This window comes from Clinocottus analis, unplaced genomic scaffold (genome assembly GCF_023055335.1).
Source record: "Clinocottus analis isolate CAN_PGR_092001 unplaced genomic scaffold, fCliAna1.0.p SCAF_4, whole genome shotgun sequence".
NCBI lineage: Eukaryota > Metazoa > Chordata > Actinopteri > Perciformes > Cottidae > Clinocottus > Clinocottus analis.
In genome coordinates this window covers 17266207-17288437 of record NW_027176153.1, presented here as the reverse complement: position 1 = coordinate 17288437, position 22231 = coordinate 17266207, and the positions used below count along the sequence as shown (strand labels likewise).

Sequence of the window (22231 nt, the reverse complement as noted above, 5' to 3'; positions counted from 1 at the left end):
AGCTACAAACTACTATGTTGACGTCCATTCATAACACCACCATTGCAGACAACCATGAAATGTTGCAATACTGCACTATGTTTACAAAATTCAGCCACGAAGATTTCAAAATTCACCCGACCGGAGAGGAAACACTACGCTGCCTTGAACTTGCTCACACTTAGGCTACAGGTTAAAAGATTCTCAGATGTCATTGCTGTGACATCTCATTTTAAAAGTCTTGCACATTCATAATATGTGTTTGAAAATCATCACTGTTGTGATTACTGTGTGCTGGAAGAGTTGGTAATGGGGATGAATAAAAGTTGAATGATGAATCAACATTTCTAATAAATTAACATGCAAAATGACTGTCCGACGTCTAATGCTGCCGGCTTAAAACATGTATTACACTAATGATTCTTTTAAATAAGTTGTGTGCACCTACACATGAAGGACCCCAAAGAATAAATTATGAATGAAGCATACAGCTTGAAAGCATGACGTGAGGCTCATAATGTAGCCGAAAGTTTAGCAAATAATAACCATTATTACTGGTTCTGTCTAATTCTCACAAAGATTCAAAAGTAGAAATGAATAACAGCAATAGATAGAAAACTTAAGTAATGTTCTGCTCTCCTTTTCTCAGCTTTATGCCAGCAACCACAGCAGTTAGCAGTTCCCTTCCGAAGAACCAAGTGCTACTTTTATCAGCATTAAGCAGAGCTTCCGCCAGCCAACATCCTCCTTTCTTTACCGTATCTGTAATACCCACCAAACTGGATGTTCATTGAACACATATTGCCTCAGCACTTGATATATATATATATATATATATATATATATATATATATATATATATATATATATATATATATATATATATACTGTATATACTCACACATGCCCACAAACATGGTAATTTTCTTATTCACCAGCAAATAAAATAGGGAATTAATACAAAACAGAAGGGTAAAAAAAAACCTCTAAAAGATTATTGAGAAATACAGTACTGTTGTTACAAAACAGTATCTGAATCTAAACATCTTGAGATAAGCACACGTCTTATTGAGACATTCAAAAGAATGATGCGGCATCTTCAGGTTCCTCATTTGGTTTTCGGTAGTGATAACTATCATAACAAACGTTTTAAGGAACAACAACTTAGGTTATCTCTGACATCTACAGTTGCTCTGGTGAATGTGTCCAATAAATAATTTTGGATTCTACTCTCTTGAAGAAAAAAGAAAAATGTACAAACTGTAACATCCTAGTATTGTCCACAATAGAGTAAGAATATGTGAAATTGGATATTAGCATCACACATCGGAGGTGGGCCGAATAAAACAACCCTTTCCAGTTGACTATCACAACAAACAAATGCACATACCGATATTCCCATTTTCATGTTTTTGTTATTAGTTTCAGTGTTGTTTGTATTAAAGCTTAATATTAACAATAGAACAAAAAGTAACATGTCACTATTTTTTACATTTCAGATAGTTTATCATTAAGTAAAAAAATAATACTGCATCTGCCCTCTATTTTTTTTTCTTTCCCAGAAGCTGACTCCAAAAATATCCCCTTTTTGATACCACAACCCAAGGCACACATTCATTGTGTTTAGTTGAGAAGTGGTTTTCCAGTCTGTCACAGCCTTTCGAATGTTAAAACAAAACCAAAGATGCCACATTTCGTCGTCTTTAATGAACAAATAAAATCCCACGGAAACATCAGGACACATAGGGGAGGTTGGAAAAACAAACATATATGTAATGCTTATTGTCACATTCAATTTTAACACACCCTCAAATAAAACTCAGCGGTCATTAAGAGAATTTAAGTCGATGTGAGTCAAATGTGGGCAGTTGCCAGCCAACATGCCCGCTCTATTTTAAACGTAAAGTTGTTCGCAGCGTCGAGGTGCAGAACAAGAAAAGGCTGACAGTCCTGAGAGGTTCACGCAAGCTGGAAAGCAGAGATGTTACAGACTAATTGAAGCAAACAAACACAAACAGGGAAAGTAGGCGTTGACCTGGGAACTGTGTCCAGATCCTAAACCATTGTGGTCGCCGTAATAACAGGGTGCTCTTTGGCATGCTGTGGCAGTGGTTGAGGCAGGGGCTGGGTGCTAGGAACTTGGGTTGGGAAGTCCCTTCTTTGATTCCTGGTAGACATTCACCTTTCTTGACTCCGTCAGCCACCTACTTTTTCCAACTTAGAACAATGACAAAGAAAACATTATAATATATGTCTCTGTGGGATGTGATATTTTATCGGGTCAGACAAAACCCTCCATGTTCTCATGATTTTGCCTTACTGAAACTCCATTTGTGTTATTACAAACCCTAAAATGTACATTTATTTCACAATAAAAAGGTCATGTGTTGGGTCATTTTTTCAGAGCAAACATTATCATTATCTTAATCAGCTGTATAAGTCCCTTCACTTTTTATGTTTCTGTATTACAAAAAATCTTTAGCTTTATCTTCTTAATGTTAAGAATGATTCTGTGAATTACATTGATCATAAGTGTTTTTATAAAACCACCATAAAAACTATTGAATCCCCTGTAGATTGTCCCTTTATTATTGTTTAATACATTTAAATGTGTCTCCTGGTTTATTAATAATGAGCATGAACCCCTTTCAATAATTATTTTTGTAGGAATAATGTATTGAAAGTGTGTGTATGCATGTTTATCAGAGATTTGTTTTGACTCTTATGTTATGTTGTTTTCGATTTAGCCGTGTAAAAAGGTTTTTCACCAAATGCAATCCAAGAAATAGAGTGATCGTGACATCTGTTTTTAGCTTTGTATTTCTGAGTAAAAGAAATGATATGCAGTTCGATGTTTATATACACTGCATACATTTGTTGCACACTGCAGTTGTTTTATGTGCAAATGACTGGAGACCGACTAACGATCCCTTATATGCAAATAATTCTACAAACAATAATTTGCATCTGCTTGTTTAACAAAGCCGATTATCCACAATGCAGGGCTGTAGCATGTGTTGTAGTCACAGAGGCAGAATTAAAGGACACATATTTCAGGACGTCCATCAGAGGATTTAATCAACAAATGCTTTTAAAAATGAAATCTATCCACTATGTTGTACACATTTCACACAGCAGGGGGTAATTTTACAAAGCATGGAATGTCGTGAATATTTCATCGGATGCCGATTAGTTCCAAAATCGTCATTGTCCATGTGAGACAGGCTGCTATCTATCACTGAGCATAAAGATTATTCGCTCTATGGAGCCATAACTATGCAACATCTCTACCTTCAGTAATTGTGTGAAAGCTGTTGCACAATAGAGTTCTACATAACACAAAGTCTTTGTGAGTTCACGGCTCACAGTGCTTCAGATCAGGGCAACGAGGGGATTTTTTCGTGAGGGATTTTAATGGTCACTTGCTATGTAAGACACGCTCCCCTCCATTCTCCCCCTGCTCCTCTCTCTCCCTTGGCGGTTGCTCTGCCAGATAGAGGAACAATGTAGTCTTTCTTACCTGTCGGAGGGTGTACATTCCATCTCTGCTAAACTAAGTCTCAATCCTGCCTCCAACCCACTCCTGCTTGAACAGGGCCCTCACTACAATGCCAGCTCCAGGTGCTCCACATCACACTCCTCATGCCTTTCGTTTTGGAGGATTTGAAAGGACACAGTTCTTGTACGGTTTGGCCAGGACAGAGACAAACATCCGGCTACTTTTCAATCACCTGTAGTTTTTTTTTGTTTTTTTTAAATCTGACTGTTTATTGTATATAGTCATTACATCATGTAAATCAACATTGTATACAGTTTTTATGGTTTTTGTAAACATCTGCCTGCCTCAGCGTGGACTGACAATGATTGTCGTGGTGTGTGTCAGACTGTTGGTTTGTGGTTTGTCATGTGGGCAAAAGGGAAATTTGGAGGTTGGGGTGCAAGTGTGCTATTAAGGATACAAGAGTGCAACAAAAAAAAAGTGGTGTGGGTGCTTTACAGGAAGATTGCGTTTGTCTGCACAGAGCCATCCCATTTATGCCGGTGGCTGTATGAGTAGTGGAACAGACAGCTGAAGCAGAGAAAGAGAAAAAGGCCTTCTGTGTTTTACAAGAAGTCTGCAACACCACATTATCTGTGAAAAAGAACAGATTCTTCTTTTGTTCACTTATTTATTTCTTACCACCAGGATTGTGCTTCTCATCTGAAGTCTTTTTTTTCTTTTTGTGAACTCATCACCTGTTGAAGAAGAAGAGCATGCTGGCCAGGTATGTTCATTCACATCATGCTTTTTCTGAGTTGCCAGATACTTTCTGTTGTAAAGCTACTGCATCCTGAGAGATTACAGCGTTCACACTTAAATTCAATCTTTAAAGTAGTTGTAGTTTATTTAAGAAGATGTATCACTTCAGTAAAAATTGTGAAATTGCACATAATGATATAACAAAGTGAGCTATTGAACTATTGTAATTACATTTTTGCTCAAGCATTTAAGTTTTAAATAATAGAGCTGAAGTAATAACATAAATATATCTCTCGACATTACATTTTATGTAATTGTATGTAGTTTCATCCTGCTGAGATTTTTTAACTTCTTTTTAACTGTGTGTTGACAGTAAATTATGATTCCTTACTGTAAAGTAAACGAACACAACGCTAGTTATAGCAGGAGATAATAGCTATAATTCTTTCAGAACCTTTAAAAACACAAAATAATGAATACATGACAGATGATAGCAAATAGCCTTACAACCATGTGCCATTGAAGTATTACGCACTATTACACAATCTATTCACAGTACTTAATCTATCATTGAATACTATTTATTAAATCAACATGTTGCTCAAAATGACATATTCAAGTTAATAAAGTAATAGTTGAGAATACGATTGTTATTGTAGACCACACTTTTAAGTGGATCACTTAAAAGATGACTTTTAGGTGATCCAAAGCAATAAGGCATAAACTTACTGTTTACGCAATTGTTAGTTTTGAAGCAGGGTCAACACAGATTCACAAAAGAGAGGGCCGTGCAACACGTACTTAGCTGAAGCTAATGCGCAGCCCCATCCTTGGTTTCTCTTCGATATTTAGTTTAAATCATATAAACATGCAGATTCAGGATAAAAACAACAGTGTTTCAATTGTGTGTTGACAACTTTACATTTTTTGGAGATGCTAAAACTTTAAAATAAAAGCTACTGACAGAGCCTAACCAAAAAGGGTTTAAAGATTACTGCCAACATGCAAGACATACACCAAATTTTCCAAAGCAGCCATCAGGCCACAGTGTGTCTTTTGGAGAGTGCTGTTTTCCCGCAGATTGTGTTATCAGGGGTCGGCATAGCTGCACCCGGGACAGCTGTTGGGAGGAGTTAAATCAACTGAACTGAACCCTTCATGTGCTCCAAAAGAACCTACAGAACACCCAGTCATTTGTTGAGCAGCGGCAGGTCTACTGATATATAATGTGCTGTACGTATTAGAACGCATGGTGTGTTTTCACGGCTCGCAGACGCCACATGCCTTATTTTCTTCGTTCTTGTGTGTCAGAGTTTATATGCTGGGTAGGTAATAACTCGCTGGTTTGTGTCTTTGCCAGGTTTGTCTTTTGCAACGCGAGCTGGTCCTGAATGTGTTCCACGGCCAACTATGTTCTCCCTCTGAGGAGAACCTGTGAGGTACGTCTGTCTGTGAGCTGGGGAAACAGAAACCAACACAAATAATCAAGCCTAACACTTATGAATGAGATTATAATTTGTCTTTTCTATCACAAAGGTATTAGCCACTCCAGGCAGGTTGTGTGGGGGAGTGTCCATGTCAAATAATTTCCCTGGAGCCAGGTCTCATGGAGCTCCTCAGGACACAGAGATGGATGTGGCTTGGCAGGAGCTGATGGCCATCACAGAGCTGCAGGTAACCAACTCTTTGTACTCACACTGTAAAAAAATATTTGTTTTAATGGCAAACTGCTACTTACATGTTGTGTATCTTTGCCCCGGATATGTTATCACCATGTGTCCTGCTGTGTTTTCACGGCGAAACCGTTTATTTCATTTTAAACATATAATTACTAAATTGAATAGGTTGAATTCGAGTGGAATAAATACATCCTCTTTTCACGTGTTACTAACTGTTGAAAAACTAATACTCAGCTGAGGAAGGCAACAATGGCCCGTTTGAATGATGGCAGGATGAAGAGATTGTGAGAGGGGGCAAGTGCTGCATGTTGCTCGCGGCCCCCTGCACCGCACAATAGCCATCTGTTTCCAGGTGAAACCTGATCACGTCTATGAGAGCCTATGGGTGGCATGCTGAAGTGGGGGCAAACTGTGTTCTATAGAGAGCACGAAGAAATGAGAAAGCTACACGGTTCCACTAATTAATTCAGATTTCTTGTGAATTTCATTGTTGTCTTTAATGATTTCATTGCCGTAATTTTTACACGCTCACACCTGTCTGTCATGACTGGCCAAGCCTCTTTTTGTTTTGGTTGCAGGAGTTTGAAGTCTCCGGTGCAGGCTCCTATGAAACAGCACAGTACCAAACCATGGAGCCCATGGTTCCTATGGGAGGATACGCGATGGCTCAGTCCCAATCTGAAGCGCCTCCTGCGGTTTGTGAGCTCAGCGCTGCTGACGCTTACAATGGATGTTACTCTCAAGAGGTGCCCGTCTGTCATCGTCTAAGCAGCAACGCAGAGGCAATGTACGGAGACTCTGATTCTCAGCTCAATCAAAGAATGCTCCCCATCTCATCTCACTCGCAGCCCTCGCACGTGGCTCTGAGGGAACAAATGAATATGTCCGGGAACAAACAAGGCCACAGGAGGGCCAACGCTTTTCACTCTCAGGATCTACGCCGGCACATGCTGTGGACTACACATGGACAAAGTTCACTCGCTCGCCCAGCAGAGGATCTGGAGTCGGACTCTGGTCTGTCTCTGGGTTCTAGTCCTCCTTTGGCCTCCCCAGATAATCCTGTTAATGGTGCACCAGGTTACCAGAGTGGAGACATAGGCATGACATACAGTGATGGAGAACCAGACAGCATGTCTACACACGCCAGAAGAGCACACATCCATTACTCAATGGACTACCAGAGTCAATCTCACTCATATTTACACTCGGGTGCACAGCCATCTTATTTTTCAACCCAACCAACCGTATCGCATAATCAACCTAATGATGTGACTCTGCCCATGAAACATGGTCAGACCTCTGCTCTGAGCAACCTGCACATAGACTCTGGAGTGTCCAGCAGAGGGAGCTCACAATACAACATGTACGCAAAACCACAAGGAAGCAGCTCCGCCCCAGCTTCACTAAGCAGAGATGAGCGGCGGGCCGTGTCTTTGAAGATCCCCTTCCCAATGGAGAAGATCATCAATCTACCTGTGGACGACTTCAATGAGCTCCTGACGCAGTTCACTCTGACAGATAATCAACTAGCTTTGGTCAGGGACATTAGACGCAGAGGGAAGAACAAGGTGGCAGCTCAGAACTGCAGGAAAAGGAAGCTTGAGAGCATAATTCACCTCGAAAGAGAACTGAACCAGCTGCAGGCCCAAAGAGAGCACCTCGCGCAGGAACGAGTCGAGTTCAAGCGCAGCTTGGCTTTTATCAAATGTCACCTTACAGACCTTTATTCAGAAGTATTTTCTCACCTGAGAGATGAGGATGGACAGCCATACTCAATAGATGAATATGCCCTACAACAGACACCTGATGGTAAAATGTATTTGGTACCTCACTCAAAGATGCAAAAGAAAGCGCAATTCTGATTTAATTCCTGTACAAAAAAGACACTGCTGGAGTGTGCCAACCGAAAGCATCTTGACTGAAATTATGATCCTTATGTAAAACTTGCCATAAATGCATCGTTGGACAGCAGTCCCCATATTACAATTAACTGAAACCACAACAGAGTTCATTATAAAAAATAGTTTATTAAAAAAATATAAAATAGACACTGCACAGCAGTCCTATTAAAAAGCACCAGCATGTTTGTTCAGGAAACCTGTTGAAAAAAATACAAAGGGGTTAAATAATGGAAAACTGTGCAAAAAAAAAAAAAGTATGAGTTTGAATGATTGTACCTGATTTAGCCATTGTCACTGAAATGAAGACAGGTTTTGAAGACCAGGGAGTTCCTAGAAAGCAGAAACACCAAATAAGTAATGGCTCTTTTACAAAAAAGAAATGTAAAATCATTTTTGTTCACTGCATGCAATGTTGTAGGGCCTCTATGCACATTTATGAGGCCAATTTTATCAGTCCACATTGCTGTATGTCATAATAAAACTTGTTTGCACAAATATGTTATGGAATTACTGGGCTACACAACTTACTACCAGCTACATGAAAAAAGCAAGACATACTATCAGTAGTTGAGAAGTCTGGTCTTACCTACAGAAAGCACATAAGCCTTTTGGAAGCTGCTGCCTGCTAGCCTCAGGCTTCTGTTCTCACTCTCCCCTGCTTCAATGATCCTGGCGATGGTTTTGCTACTTCTCTCCCTCAGCTGGCTTCCATGACTAGCCTCAAAGACTTTGCATGTAAGCTAGCATCCTCCAGTTGATCTTTGCAGAACTCAGGGTAGTCTGTACCAAGTGGTGGGCTCTTTATGGTGGAAGTATTTGTGCTCTCATTTCTCAACCAGTATTGCAAATGCACTTACTCATGATGTGTGCATGTATGGTGAATAGCGCAGGGCTTCTCACACCACATGGATGTTTCTTCAGCTCACATGATAAATATGTCCCTCATCCCACAATGTGCAGCATCTGATAGTGAACCCTCCCTTTCCCAAACGACTCAAGAGGCTAACAAGACTTTGTAAAAAAACTGAAAGTGTGTTTATTTCAGCTTGATTGGATGCAGTTACAAATAAAAACCAGACTTTAAAGAAAAACAATCTACATAAAACCTCATTGGAATGCTTTCTTTCCCAAAAATACAGTCGATGAAAAAACACAAAACGTTTAAATGAAGACCCTCCATGATTTATCTACTGTACATCTCTTCTTGCAGCAGCTGTAACCTGCCACAACTGTTTGGCTGAGCAGATTTAGGAGGTAAACCTGCAGCTGCCCTGTCAATTCGCTTGCTCTCCTCTCCTTGCTCTCCTCTCCTAAGTACTCAGTCCTGTTGAACAATACGGAACAACATTGTTAACTGTGCACTGACTTCATATGACCTGACATCCAGAGTGATTTTTAAAAATGATTATCTACACTTAACGAGTCCCTGCAACTACAAACTCTGGTTTTATGAAAAGATTAAAAAGGTTTAGACATGTCATTGAGCACTTACCACGTCACATTTTAGAAACGTCCTGAACGGCCATATCCACCATTGTTTGAGCCGCCACCATAGCCTCCGCTGCTGCCACCACCACCACCTCCTGAGAACAAAAGGAAAAAAAAACAAACTTAGCTTACAGAAATTAGGCCAAAACGGTTAACATCCTGGCATTGCCTTCCTTCATCTTACCAAAGTTCCTGCTAACTCCACCGCCGCCACCACCAAAGTTGTTTTTCATTGGCCCAAAATTGGAGGCCTGGGGGTCATAGTGTCCCATGTTGTTGTAGTTATTTCCACCGCCACCACCCCCGCTGCCTCCACCACAGTTACCTGTGAGAATGTACAAGCAGACCATTAAGTTAAGTAAATCACATCTGAACACAAACACAGAAGTTAGTTGAGGAGTGCCAAGACACTTACCATAGCCGTTGCTGTCATAGCCATTTCCTCCATAACCACCGCCGCCACCACCGCCTCCTCCACCGCCCTGGTTGTAACCTTGGTTATATCCTCGGTTGCCACCATTGTTATAGCCTCCAGGACCGCCGGGACCACCTCCATAACCTACAACATAATTACTTTAGTACATTGCCATCTTTACAATAATAACACCCACGTGACAAATTGCCTACTTACCACCACCGCCGCCTCCATTACCGCCGTCACCTCCATTGCAATTGTAAGGACTGTCCCCATATCTACCCCGGCCTCCTGAAAGAGGTGAATACTAAAAGTTAGGTATATTATAATGGTGCAATTAAATGTAATATTATGTCTCCATCAGATAAGAACTCTTACCCTGATTGAAGCCTCTGTCATAGTCATAGGGCCTTCCACCGCCACCTCCGCTGCTGCTGCGGCCTAGACCATAACACAATCATTACTTCGAGAATAGTGTCAAACTGCCAGTGTTTTTAAAACAACTGCCCTGAAATTTGCATTAAAGAGTTTACATCTCATACCCATTCCTGTAGTCTGCATTTCCTGCCTTGTAAGAGCCTTCCTCACCTCACAGTTGTGAGAGTTGATTGTGTGGTATTTCTGGACTGTGGGATGAAAAAAGAGTTAGTAGCCATTTGAGACAGGAAGGTCAACCTGACAACCTGCAGAAGGACAGTAAGCGTTTGTACTTACTGACGATCCTGTCGACCGAGTCATGATCATCAAAGGTCACAAAGGCAAAGCCCCTCTTCTTTCCAGTATTACGGTCAGTCATGATATCAATGACTTCGATTTTGCCAAATTGTGAGAAATAATCTCGCAAGTGGGACTCTTCTGTATCTTCCTTGATGCCCCCAACGAAGATCTTTTTCACGGTTACGTGGGCACCTGGCCGGTTTGAGTCCTATGAGCAAAAGATGTGTTTCTATACATGCCTTTCCTTTAATAATGCATTCAATATGGGTCTTGTCAGACATATCAAAGCTAACATACCTCTCTAGAAACTGCTCGTTTTGGTTCAACAACTCTGCCATCAACCTTGTGGGGGCGGGCAGACATGGCAGCATCAACTTCATCCACAGATGAATATGTAACAAAGCCAAAGCCCCTTGATCTCTTCGTGTTGGGATCCCTCATGACCTTAAGAAGGACAATTGAATTAGTCCCAGTGTTACCCACACATCAGATGCACACCACAATGCAAAAACCCACTTACCACGCAGTCTGTAAGGCTCCCCCATTGCTCAAAATGAGCACGCAGGCTTTCGTCTGTAGTCTCGAAGCTCAAGCCTCCAATGAACAGCTTGCGAAGCTGCTCCGGTTCACGTGGGACCTGGCGTTGCACAGCGGACAAAGACGAACAGTATCATCAGAGCACAATCACCAACACCAAACGGACCGCCGGGTGCAATGTCCTATAAATCTACAGCCACAATAACCCGCTTTAGAGTTAACAATGATGTGGTGTAAAGGCCTGGACGTCTATGAAGCCAATCTTGCGTCACATTTCAAAAATCAGGACGTCGCCGCCATTAACGTTAGCGGACCGGCCCGGAGATATGAATCACATTTCGCGACAGTTGCACACACACGTGTAACGCATGGACGTAAAATGTAGTGCGTTTGCAGTTTGAGTAGTGATATTTATACAAGCATTTAGTAGAATTGTGTAGATAGATGGCCGTAAGAACAAAAGGCCACGAGGCCCAGCTGCTGTAAAATGGCGGATTCACACGGCTTCATGTACAATACAATACAATGCCTCGACTATTCGCTATGGCCTCAAATAAACGCATTTTTTTCAGAAGCACAGTGTGCAGGAAAATGGCCTGAACTGTATCCCCAATGCAATACTCACATCTTTCGACATGTTTGCAGGTGAATCCTTGAAGACTCCTTGCGGACTGATCAGAAAAAAGGGATCTGCGTCAGACGAACCAAGCCTGGATCCTAACTGTAGAATAAACAGCAAAGGAAACACCTCTTTCACGCAGCAATTGGCCGGCAGTTCCCGCTGCAGTCTGTCGTCTCTATTTGCTGAATCGTAATTGGTCCAAACTCAATCAATCACTTCCAACCACTAATCACGCGGCGGTGGGCGGGGCATCACACAGCTATGGTGATAAAAAAATGGCTGTTGTTCAAATTCTAAAGGGATCGGAAAGCGAATGTGTGAGATGTCGCGTTTTGTATGTGATGCTGTCTGGTCAGAAAACTAACGTGAACCAGCAAGGCCACGAATGTATTTGACCAAACGCACCAAAAATCACCAATTCCTAAATTATTTAGATGTTTAACTTGTGGTTGCAGGTGTAATTGCGCCTTTCACTGCCAGTACGCCTTTCACTACCTCAACATACACACGCCGATATCTTACGTATCTTACGTTTTGTATCATGGCACACAAATATACAACAATAAACATGTTCCAATTCAAACTATGTCAACATTAAGTCATTGTCGGAGTAGGAGCGTACTCTCTTGGTAAATATGTAGGTCATCAGCTGACCTAGGGGCGGGTACCTTTATTGTGCGCCTTTACCGCGCGCTTTTTACGCACAGGCAAGCGCATAGCACCTTTATGCGATCCAGGCTATATGCTAAAGTAGTCCAGCGCTAGCCTCAAAGACCGCAGGTCCATAAAAGACGCACGTTATTGACGAAGTGAACTGGTCTGACCGGTGATCTACGCGTCCAAAGGGTAGGACATGGCGAACACACAGAAGTGTTTCCGGTTGCTGCATGTATCGTTCAGACAGTTTTGATTTGCTATCTGTGTTAGCTAGTGTTAGCTCGTTGATGTGTTAGCTTGCCGGGGCTAACGTTACCTGCTTAGCAAGTTCGCCTTTCATGCCCATTTGGTTTGGTTGATGCTTTGCAAACACAGCCTCATCTCTTCATTCCTGTGTGCACGTATTAGGTTTTCCCACAACGCTATCTCATTTGAGATGTATCTATCCAGACGATGTGTTTGGCATGCTGTCAGTTGTGTCGTGCCTGTTGCAGATTGGAGTAACGGCGGTGACATTAGGTGCTTTTTGTTGATGTACGACCCGGAGCCCAGCTCACGCTATTTAGAGCCTGATTCGTGACCGCCGTCATTAGAGCCAGTGTGTCGGCTGGAAAAGATGATTAACATTGTCTTTAACTGCTAATTCTCCGTCGTTTTTCTGTACAGGAAAGCGACATTGGCCTGCGACAGCGTAGTGTTCCACCAACAAACTTTGCTATGGGCAAAAAGTCTCGCGAAGAAGACTCCTCATCATCCGACGAGGAAGAGTATGTTGTGGAGAAGGTGCTGGACAGGAGAGTGGTGAAAGGCAGGGTCGAGTTCTTCCTGAAGTGGAAAGGATATTCAGAGTAAGTGGTCTTCTTGCCAGTATTGCGAAGCAGTCTTGCAAAGTTATTAATGTCATTAGCCAAGCCTGCAGGGGCATTCACTGCCTTTTGAGCCAAATTTAACACTCATGTACACTCAGAAGTATCTCTTTACTCTCACGCTGCCCCAACGACGAAGACACAATAGATGATGAAGATTAAACGTTACATCACATTGTTATGGATATGTACAGCTGGGCGTTATGGCCAAAGTCTTCGGTCATGATATCGGTAATTGCATATCTTGATTCTGAATCAGCTTAATTGGTTATGTACACATACATGGAATTTGACTCCGGTTTCACATAGTTCTCATCATACATATTATATACAATAAATATAACAAATAAATTAAAGATAACAGTAGTCAGAGTAGTGCAGGTTTCTAGCAATATGTTTACATATATGTATCCAAACATAGAGTAATCCGATTAAGACATTAGTTTAATAGTTTGTTTTAACTGAGTGTGATCAGACTTTCTGAGATATTATACTATGGTGTGTGCTTGTTGTTATTGTGTGTCTTAATCACAACACAATTCTTTTGAATGATGATGATGATTTATCAAGTTCATAGAAATAAAACATGTTGTGATCTTCTTCAGAAAACACAACACCTGGGAGCCAGAGAAGAACCTGGGCTGTCCTGAACTTATTTCAGAATTCATGAAGACTTACAAGAAAAGCAGCAGCAGTGGTGGAAGCTCCACGCCTAGCAGTGGGGGCAGCAAATCAGTCACAGGCTCCTCGAGTCGCACCAAAGACTCCAGTAGCTCAAAGAAGAGAAGCTCTGAAGATGAGGAGGAGGAAGAGGAGGAGGAAGAAGGTGGAAGTAAGCCCAAAAAGAAGAAGGAGGTATGTAATATGTTGGTGCAGTAGCTCTATCATTTCAACAAACATGTACAATTATCCAAGCAAAAGTGTCGCTCTTGATTACAACCTTGTTATCTGAATGTTAGTTAACAGATGATGGGTGTCTTAACTTTGAAGCAAGAAACTGTTTTATAAGGAAATATTTTAGCTTTGAAACGAGCACTTGTGCCTTTTTAACGATATCCAACATGTAAGACAATGTCTAGTGTCATATCATGCTATCAATATTTTCCGAGGGATCTTTGTCTTTTTCGGCCTTTATATTTCTCACACATTGTACAGCGTTTTAATCTCCATGTTTTGCAAACTTATACAAAATATGTACGAAAGACATTCTCCAACCTAAAAGCATAAAAGAGAATTCAAAGATGTAGAGTAGTCCTTTCAGCCACTTGACTGTAAATGCTGAAGGTTTTGTGGCAAGTTAGCCTAAACTTTGTAACGTCAGTGTGTCTGAATGCTACACTCTAACAGGGTTGTTGGTAACCTACTCCAGCATTTTTTTGTATGCTAGAAAACCTTTTATTTCTTCTCTTTTTCCTGTCCTTCAGGATGACATTCTAGTTGCACGTGGTTTTGAGAGAGGACTGGAGCCTGAGAAGATCATTGGAGCAACTGACTCATGTGGAGACCTAATGTTTCTTATGAAGTGGTAGGTTTTGTTTATATGCATATATCCACATTTGCATGTGCACCACAGTTTGGGCCCAATGTTGCAGTGTGAAATAGAATCACATTCAAAACCTAAAGGAACATTGTTATTTCAAAGAGTTTTGTCTTAAACAAGAACTAAGATGACTAACTTTGGTGTTATATCAAGAACAGTCCCTAATCCAGGGTGGTTTTAGATTTGGCACTTCAAGCAAGATCCAATATCCAAAAAATGACTTTTTTGGATATTGATTTGTCACACTTTTATTATTTAAAAAAACTTGCATTGTCCAGCCCCTAGTTTTATGGAAAGATAATTTTAAGACGGCAAGATTGATTTTCTACGCTATCATTATCAGTAAGGTTGAGCTCCCCCTTGTGGCACTAGCACCCAGTGGGGTGAGTCGCCGCTCTCCTGGTACCTCGCTGGCGCCTGCCACATGCTCGCCGCGGACTCGCCGCTGCCAGTGGTCGCACTCGCTGTCTCTAATCATTACGTGGTTCCGTGGCCTGTGTCTGGACACACGCTGCCCTTTTTTGAATGTCCAGGACTTTGCGAGTTGATGTGCACTGACTTGCTGCAGCTTTGTAATCAATGTAGATGCAGTTCCTTAGTATTCTGCTTCTACAAAGACATGTCAAATGCCACAAGAGATTTGTGACATGCGCTTAGGAGTTCTGAACATCCTCCACATTTAAAAAAAAAAAATAATAATACACATGATTAGTTTGAAGAATGTAGCTGGTCAAGGTTAGACTTTAGAGCAGTTTATGGCTGACATTTTAGGTGGCAAGGATAGTTTTCAATATAGATATTTATATCTCTCTCATAAGTACTCTAAATTGGTCTTTCCACTTGGTATTCACATTTTCACATGAAAAAATGGTATACCGTTGGTTTCCGGGTTTTGACCCTTCGGTGCTACATGTGTTGCCAGCCACGGATTCTATCTGTGCTGCTGCTGCTGCTGCTGCTTGTGACCTGTGGCATGATTCTTTTCAACGGCAGCTCTGAATGTGCCAGATTGCCACTGACGAATTACCCATTAGCAGCACTAATAGCGTAGCTGTCCATTCGTATACAAACAGTAAGCGGCACCATAAAATTTAATGTCATTACATATTAGCTAGATGGATATATGCGTAGTACCTCGTCACTCATGCCCGACCAAGCAGCATTCCAGCGTAAGGCAATGGTTGTACCGCAGCTGATTTGGTCATTAATTTGTTTTTTAAATGAATGTGTAAAAAAATCTATGGGAATTTAAAAAAGAAAAGTAATGTAATCACAGACTCACAAGCTCCATCTGCCTACTTTTCCTGCAAACATTATTTTATTTTGAATCATTTATCTGACTCAAATAGTGAAACGTAAGCAAATGCTAAATTGCACAAAAAACATCCACGACAAACCACCTGTTATAGTATCACCAAAAGCAGATTTATTTTGCACTATGATGGTGAGACATACACTGAAATATTTTGTAATCTGTTTGACTGGTTAATGACCGTTTCATTCAAGTCTAATGGTCCCATCAGACACAACGTGACAGTGGTGTCACTGCTATCTGAAAACTATTATTTCCAGTGGCTTTTCATTTGTCGAGCAAAGCACAAAAATCTGATGGCTGTATTGACTAATTTTTATAAAAGCATTCACAATGACAGCTAAAATAAATAATCTGATTTAAAAAAATATATAAATAATCATAGTTCATTTTAAGTTTAAAAACTTGGCATGAAACGTCACATCAATGGAGATAATTTAAATGTGTGCAATGTAATTACATTAACATACAGGCGTTCGGATGAGAATGTGTTTATGATGCACACTTCCTTGACATATTCCAATTCATTATTAGTTGCCATCTTTGAAAAGTGCCAAGACCACATGCATGGAAAAATGCTGTGTATTATCCAACTTGTGCAGAGACGCACCATTCTGAACTCCATTCTTAAGACAGGCTTTGGTTCTTCGTCTCTTGCAGGAAAGACTCCGATGAGGCCGATCTTGTACTCGCCAAGGAGGCCAATCATAAGTGCCCACAGATTGTCATAGCCTTCTACGAGGAGCGTCTCACCTGGCACGAAGACAGTGACAAGAAGGAGAAGGACCCGGTCACAGCATGAGTGCATCACCTCATGAGGAAGCTGAACCTTCTCCACTGCAGGGACAACCTTGAGTCAGACATTTTCACACCCAAACCTTCCATCTTTGCTCTTCATCATGTCCAACAAAGACACTGAACACAGGCGTGTTATCCATCTCTGCCCCATTGGAGCAAAAAGGCCCCAGACTGCTGAGCAGGATCCATCAGACAGGAGGGCAAGCTGTAGCAGACATGAGTGACATGCTGCTGGGAAGGGTTTCTGCTGTTCTGTCTTTGTATTCTTTACTTTCCTTTTGCCATGTCTTAACACATCATATTTTAGTGCTTTCAGAAAACGGTTGTGTCAGTAAGGTGTGTTGCATCCATGAGCACATGTGGCCATCTGTTAAAACTCAGAACGTAGTCCAGAGTTGGTGAGAGCTGTGTCAACTGTGAGCCATGTCAGGTGCACACCCCCATCATTAAGTCTGTCTTTGCTTTAAGAACCCTCTAACACCACTGAGGATTAAACGGTAGTATTACATATAAAGGAAGCAACCACCGCAGCGCTTTCCTGGCTGCATAATGACTTCCTTTTTTAAAAAAAACAACTTTTTATCTCTTGTAGATTTTTCAGTTTGTCCTGGCGACTGGTACATAACGACGAAATTTGCAAGCTTGCAGAAGAGACCGGCCAATTATCTCTTTATAATGTTGTGATGATATCATGTTCATTTTTTAAAGAAATTGTCATTTTTATTTTTTATTTCTTTGTGAACCTTGTCTGCTGTTTTTTTTTTATTTGTTTACTCTATCACTAGTTCAAGAAAAGGACAATAAAGTGCTTGCTCACTTCTGAATATATATTTTTGTTTTGTTTTTAAATTGCAGTGTTATCTTTGGACCAGTCTAATGTTCACAGGTTAGACAGTTGTCACCATCCAAATGAAACCAGCATCAATCACCCATCATTGGCGGCTGCCACCTTGTGGCTAAAAGGCAGAACACTTTTTGACCAAGTGACAAATATCTTTGATGACAAACCTGCAGTTTTATTGGTGTTATGGATCTTGTTAGTTAGTGATATTTTTTTTGTGTGAAAAAATCTACTCTGCAATTAGGGTATTTGTTGTTTATCATTGTATTGTTAATTTGAAACATTAAAACCAGTTTCTGGGTTTGATTGTGATGCGTTTTTTGATTATTCTTGGCCATATGTTTTTCAGGTGGATGATGTTGCGTCCTGACAAGCGCTTGGGGTCAATTCTTGAAAAAGACCGAAGTTGATTTGGTAGTTAGATCTGATCATGAACTTTTTGGACCAAATTTTAAGTGTCTACCAAGATCTATCTTTGTTTTGTTTTTTTTGCGCTATTTGGCATTGTTAATGGAGACTATGACTGTCCCTTATTTACATACAACACATAAATTATGTCCCTCAATATCACTGGTTATGGTTTGGTGTAATTTCTCTGGTAAATATTTGTCTTTTCAGACACTTGAGCACCGTCCTCAGTTTATGCAGGTGCAGAATTGTTTTTGTGTCAACTAAATGTTACAAATTTGTGTACAGTAGCACCCTTTAATAAACATTTTCACTGTTAAAATTGCAGTTGACTTTTTTTAATATGTGAAAGGAATTTGTGCAGAGAGAATTTGAAACCTACATCCGATGATGAATAAATGACTAGGGATGAGGAAAAAGTTTAAATGACTTATTTAATGGGAATTGTTTTGGATTGAATGAGTATTAAAAAAACTCCTAGGTGGATAGTAACAACCAATAAGCCACAAATATGACACCAAATCTGTTGAGTCTGGCCTCTGTCAAAATTAGACATTTTAATGTTTTCTTTGTTGAGGAAAATGTTTAAAGAGCATCAGACACTCTCATCCTGCAGATGGCGCTATTGGACAACACCAACACAAAAGTCATAACTCAATTTTTATGCCAAGTCATTTACAGTTCAAACAATTAAACAAACAAACATGGGCAACTCACAAATTAATCTTTTCTAACCAGCCTTTATATATTATTACACATCTTTAAGAGGGGCATAAATTCATGCTGTGTTTACTCACAAACATCCCAACACCCTCCAGGACGTCCATTGGTTTCTTTGTCACTTTGGCTCATATTCACATGTATGTCCAAAACCTGTGTTGTACAGAGAGGCATGTTATGTTCAAATGTACAGACTTAGTTCAAATTCTAGTGAAGATTATACATATATATATATATATATTCATGTTTTGCTTTTTTTTTAAAAAAGGGGAGGCATTGATTGTATGTGTTTATTAGAAATAGATAGTAAATCATGGAAATGAGGCTAGAGAGAAAGACATTGACATGCAACAAAGGCCCTGGCTGGATGTGAACCGAGGACATTATGGTCCATGCATGGTCGGCACCTTACAGCCCCCAGGCCATTGAGGCACCCCACTTCTGTTTGATGCAATGATGCAGCCATAAAAATAAATGCAGTCATTGTAAGTACCACATAGCTTGAATAACAAACTGAATACAAAGAATATGTAATGCTGTAATATGTGAGAAAAAGTATTTTTCCCCCTCAATTCGAAAAGGACTCAACAAATATAACTAATAGGTAGCAAAAGCACTTAAGCTAGACTTCAAAATGTAACAAAGTGCCACCATTTTGTCTCAATCTGGCCACCATGCAAAAACAGGAAATTAATTGTCCCTTATAATAAATAGAATAGTGTCTCTTGAATGGGGGACCAACTGCAATATCAGTGATAAACTGCAGTAAAGGTTGAGTCTAATCCTTGTTCTTCTCTCACCACCCCCTTTTTCTTTCTTACTGCCTTTTGTAGTGACTCTCTCTCTCTTTCTGACACACATACACGCACACACAGAGTGTGGCTCAGTTAAGTGATGGAATTTTCCTAGCAAAAAGGCTTTTACACTCCAAATGGAATGCAAAGGTCACTAGTAAATTTCCAGCCCCTGGGACCATTAAGCTGGGCAAGGGGAGCGAGCAGCAGGCTGTTTTATGGAGCCTGGAGCTGTCTGCTGACAAACCCTGGCCAGTAGGTTTGGTTGGGAAAGCCACAGTGGCACTCGTGGGAGCTCTGCCTGTGATGTGTGTGGCAAAAACCAACGTGGAAGCAGTTCTGATACATAGTCAACTGATGTGCAGAGTGACGCTTCACCAAAAAAAAAATCCAAATGGAGGAAAATCTGATTCAAGCCTTGTGCCAAATATGTGAAGTTTACTATCAAGTACATCATGTCTGACAGAGTCAATAATGAGCTTTACGAAGAAGTTGTTTTTGGTACATTCAATTGAAATTTTTTGGACAGTGCACTAAATAATTAATAGATATTTTGACAATACACGTAAGTCAGCAGTATTTATCTTAACTAGAAAGGTGCCAGGTGTGCTCACTATGCTCTTTGTCCCAATAGGGATTATATGTTCACATATAGTTCAATTTTTGGTGTGAATATATTCATTCATTTATGCGCAGCCACTTCGCTGTATACTTCAAACCTCGTCCCTTCTGTACAAGTAACTTCTGGTGCAAATTAGTTCCTCGGGGCACTGCCCACGGCAGAGGTGGGTCGTCTTGCAGCACATTACACCAAATGAGTGTCGGGGGAGCTGTGGAGAGGAAAGGGACTGCTGCAGTGGGCCTCATCAGTGTTACACAGCTTGTTCAAGGATATCACTAATATAGCAAACAAATACATGTGCGCTCACACAGATAACACAACAGTGCTATTATCCCACATATGAAAGAAAAACTCTATTTGTATTCTTCAGTTAGTGTCCCAGGGAAACTGTTAAAAATGTCTCTAAAAGTGGTGCAAGTCATGAGTACAACAGAGGTCGATGTAATTTGACGTGGCCTTTCCTCGTGCTGTGATCATGTAGCCACAGCTGCCCAACAGCTGTGGCTACATGATCATTTTCTTGTTACAACCAGATAGAAAGTCTGCAGTGATGACTGGTGCATCATTTCTCCGCACAGTGCACTGATCTGTGTGAAGGTGATTGTGATGTGATGCTCTAATTTGGGTGGCTATCACACTTAATGTGCAGTAAAGCCCCATAGACAAAGCTTCTTCGTTCTAAATACCCCCTCCACTGCGCCACTGCTCTCCTCGCCAACCCTCTGCTGGCTGTGTTTCCCCTTCACCCCCCCACTCCTTCCTTCATCTCCTCTCCCCACCAGGGAAAGAGTTATAGCTGCCATAAAAGGCAGGTAATGCATTGTTAACTAATTCTGTCTGCTCAGAGCTGATATATCCTCTGCTCTAAATCTCCGTGCTTCCAATAAAATGCAAATGCTAATGCTTGCCCTCCATGAGCTGATATCATTTTTAACAGGCCAGAGGTAAATGCTAAAGGAGGATGGGTTCTGAGGCTTCGTGGTACAGTCTGATGGAAAGAAGACCCCCAGACCGGATCGACACACCACTGGCCAAGAGTGTGCATGTAACTGTGTACATATGGCTATAGGTATGCACATGTGTCGAAAGCAGTACATATTTGATAACGTATGGGTGTATGGGAGCGGTTAACCTTACCTAAAGCTAGTATGGTCTTTGTTATTGAGAAGCCAACATTCCAGTCAGCACTCATTCACCATCAAATAACACCAATTTGCCCGTGGATGCAATGCATCATATTTTCATGTTAATAGTATTGTCATACTTCATGTAACCTTAGGCTTCTAAATATTGATCCACTTCTAGATTTTCAATTATCCTGTGCCGTTTTTCTGCCATCTGGTAAGAACCAGTGATTTGTGTTCCTTCATATCTGGAGGCTTGTCCTGTAATTAGACCATAAATTAATTTGCAGAGACGAGAGTGAGCGGGAAAGATTGAAGGCATTAAGTAAGTCCTCGATGGCTGGAGACGGAAAATCATAAGAACCCATAGCGCAGTTTTTTATCCACTAGAATAAGATAATTGGATTACAAATTCCAACACCATAACTTTTCTGTCCCTGCATATGCCACTTGTTTTTCTTTCAAGTATTTAAAACCATGCTGCAGCTAATGATTTCTTGTAAGTCAGTTCTTCAATAAATGGCTAGAAATCATCCTCTGACATAATTATACCTAATTACTTGCAGTGCAGCAGCAAAATGATTAGGAGAAATGGGGCATATTAGTGTCAAAATGTGTGTGAAACTTTGCAGTGAAATGTGCTGTGAATCCATCAGTGTATTTCAAATGACCCCCCGTGCAAGCAGACAACAATTGTACGCTTCAAACCTAGCTCTTATTTACAGCACAGCTAAAGTGGAGGTCCTAAAGAAACATCTTGATTGATTTTAAATTGGGAGTATATGCTCTCCTGCGAGATTAGCTCATTGTCCCCTGCTGCTAAATTACACATAGTGATTGGGGCTGTCGCTGCACAGTGTCTGAGCACTACCACTGCTGCTCTCTTTGCCATGTGGAAATTCACATTAGACAAGCCTAAGTTACTCGTTAAAGCAATTGAGAGAAATAATATGTAACTAAATGGAAATGCT

General features: G+C 40.8%; 3 protein-coding genes across 3 annotated transcripts; 2 read left to right on the top strand and 1 right to left on the bottom strand.

Moving 5' to 3' along the window:
- Nucleotides 1-4209: 4209 nt before the first annotated feature.
- nfe2 (nuclear factor, erythroid 2) lies at nucleotides 4210-7760 on the top strand. The gene is made up of 4 exons (XM_068598269.1): nucleotides 4210-4244; nucleotides 5580-5658; nucleotides 5756-5893; nucleotides 6477-7760. Exons 2-4 carry the CDS (start codon nucleotides 5611-5613, stop codon nucleotides 7758-7760), a joined length of 1470 nt encoding a protein of 489 aa, XP_068454370.1. The 5' UTR covers nucleotides 4210-4244; nucleotides 5580-5610.
- Nucleotides 7761-8811: 1051 nt separating this feature from the next.
- hnrnpa1b (heterogeneous nuclear ribonucleoprotein A1b) lies at nucleotides 8812-12596 on the bottom strand. Its single transcript, XM_068596994.1, has 12 exons — nucleotides 12552-12596; nucleotides 11582-11677; nucleotides 10940-11056; nucleotides 10717-10863; nucleotides 10417-10627; nucleotides 10245-10328; nucleotides 10081-10143; nucleotides 9919-9993; nucleotides 9703-9846; nucleotides 9472-9612; nucleotides 9292-9382; nucleotides 8812-9123 (listed from the first exon to the last, which is right to left on the bottom strand). Exons 1-11 carry the CDS (start codon nucleotides 12579-12581, stop codon nucleotides 9303-9305), a joined length of 1188 nt encoding a protein of 395 aa, XP_068453095.1. The 5' UTR covers nucleotides 12582-12596; the 3' UTR covers nucleotides 8812-9123; nucleotides 9292-9302.
- On the top strand, nucleotides 12163-17904 carry cbx5 (chromobox homolog 5 (HP1 alpha homolog, Drosophila)). The gene is made up of 5 exons (XM_068596995.1): nucleotides 12163-12424; nucleotides 12902-13083; nucleotides 13707-13956; nucleotides 14526-14626; nucleotides 16614-17904. Exons 2-5 carry the CDS (start codon nucleotides 12953-12955, stop codon nucleotides 16753-16755), a joined length of 624 nt encoding a protein of 207 aa, XP_068453096.1. The 5' UTR covers nucleotides 12163-12424; nucleotides 12902-12952; the 3' UTR covers nucleotides 16756-17904.
- The last annotated feature ends 4327 nt before the right edge of the window (nucleotides 17905-22231 follow it).

What these genes read in the sequence shown, in the direction of transcription:
- nfe2 (XM_068598269.1), top strand. Translation starts at nt 5,611, where the DNA reads ATGTGTTCCACGGCCAACTATGTTCTCCCTCTGAGGAGAACCTGTGAG. An exon ending in CTCTGAGGAGAACCTGTGAG is followed by an intron (nt 5,659 to 5,755) that starts GTACGTCTGTCT and finishes TCTATCACAAAG; the next exon opens with GTATTAGCCACTCCAGGCAG. An exon ending in TGGCCATCACAGAGCTGCAG is followed by an intron (nt 5,894 to 6,476) that starts GTAACCAACTCT and finishes TTTTGGTTGCAG; the next exon opens with GAGTTTGAAGTCTCCGGTGC.
- cbx5 (XM_068596995.1), top strand. Translation starts at nt 12,953, where the DNA reads ATGGGCAAAAAGTCTCGCGAAGAAGACTCCTCATCATCCGACGAGGAA. An exon ending in AAGTGGAAAGGATATTCAGA is followed by an intron (nt 13,084 to 13,706) that starts GTAAGTGGTCTT and finishes GATCTTCTTCAG; the next exon opens with AAAACACAACACCTGGGAGC. An exon ending in CTAATGTTTCTTATGAAGTG is followed by an intron (nt 14,627 to 16,613) that starts GTAGGTTTTGTT and finishes CGTCTCTTGCAG; the next exon opens with GAAAGACTCCGATGAGGCCG.
- hnrnpa1b (XM_068596994.1), bottom strand. Translation starts at nt 12,581, where the DNA reads ATGGGCATGAAAGGCGAACTTGCTAAGCAG. An exon ending in GGAGCCTTACAGACTGCGTG is followed by an intron (nt 10,864 to 10,939) that starts GTAAGTGGGTTT and finishes GTCCTTCTTAAG; the next exon opens with GTCATGAGGGATCCCAACAC. An exon ending in TAATGGAGGCGGCGGTGGTG is followed by an intron (nt 9,847 to 9,918) that starts GTAAGTAGGCAA and finishes ATTATGTTGTAG; the next exon opens with GTTATGGAGGTGGTCCCGGC.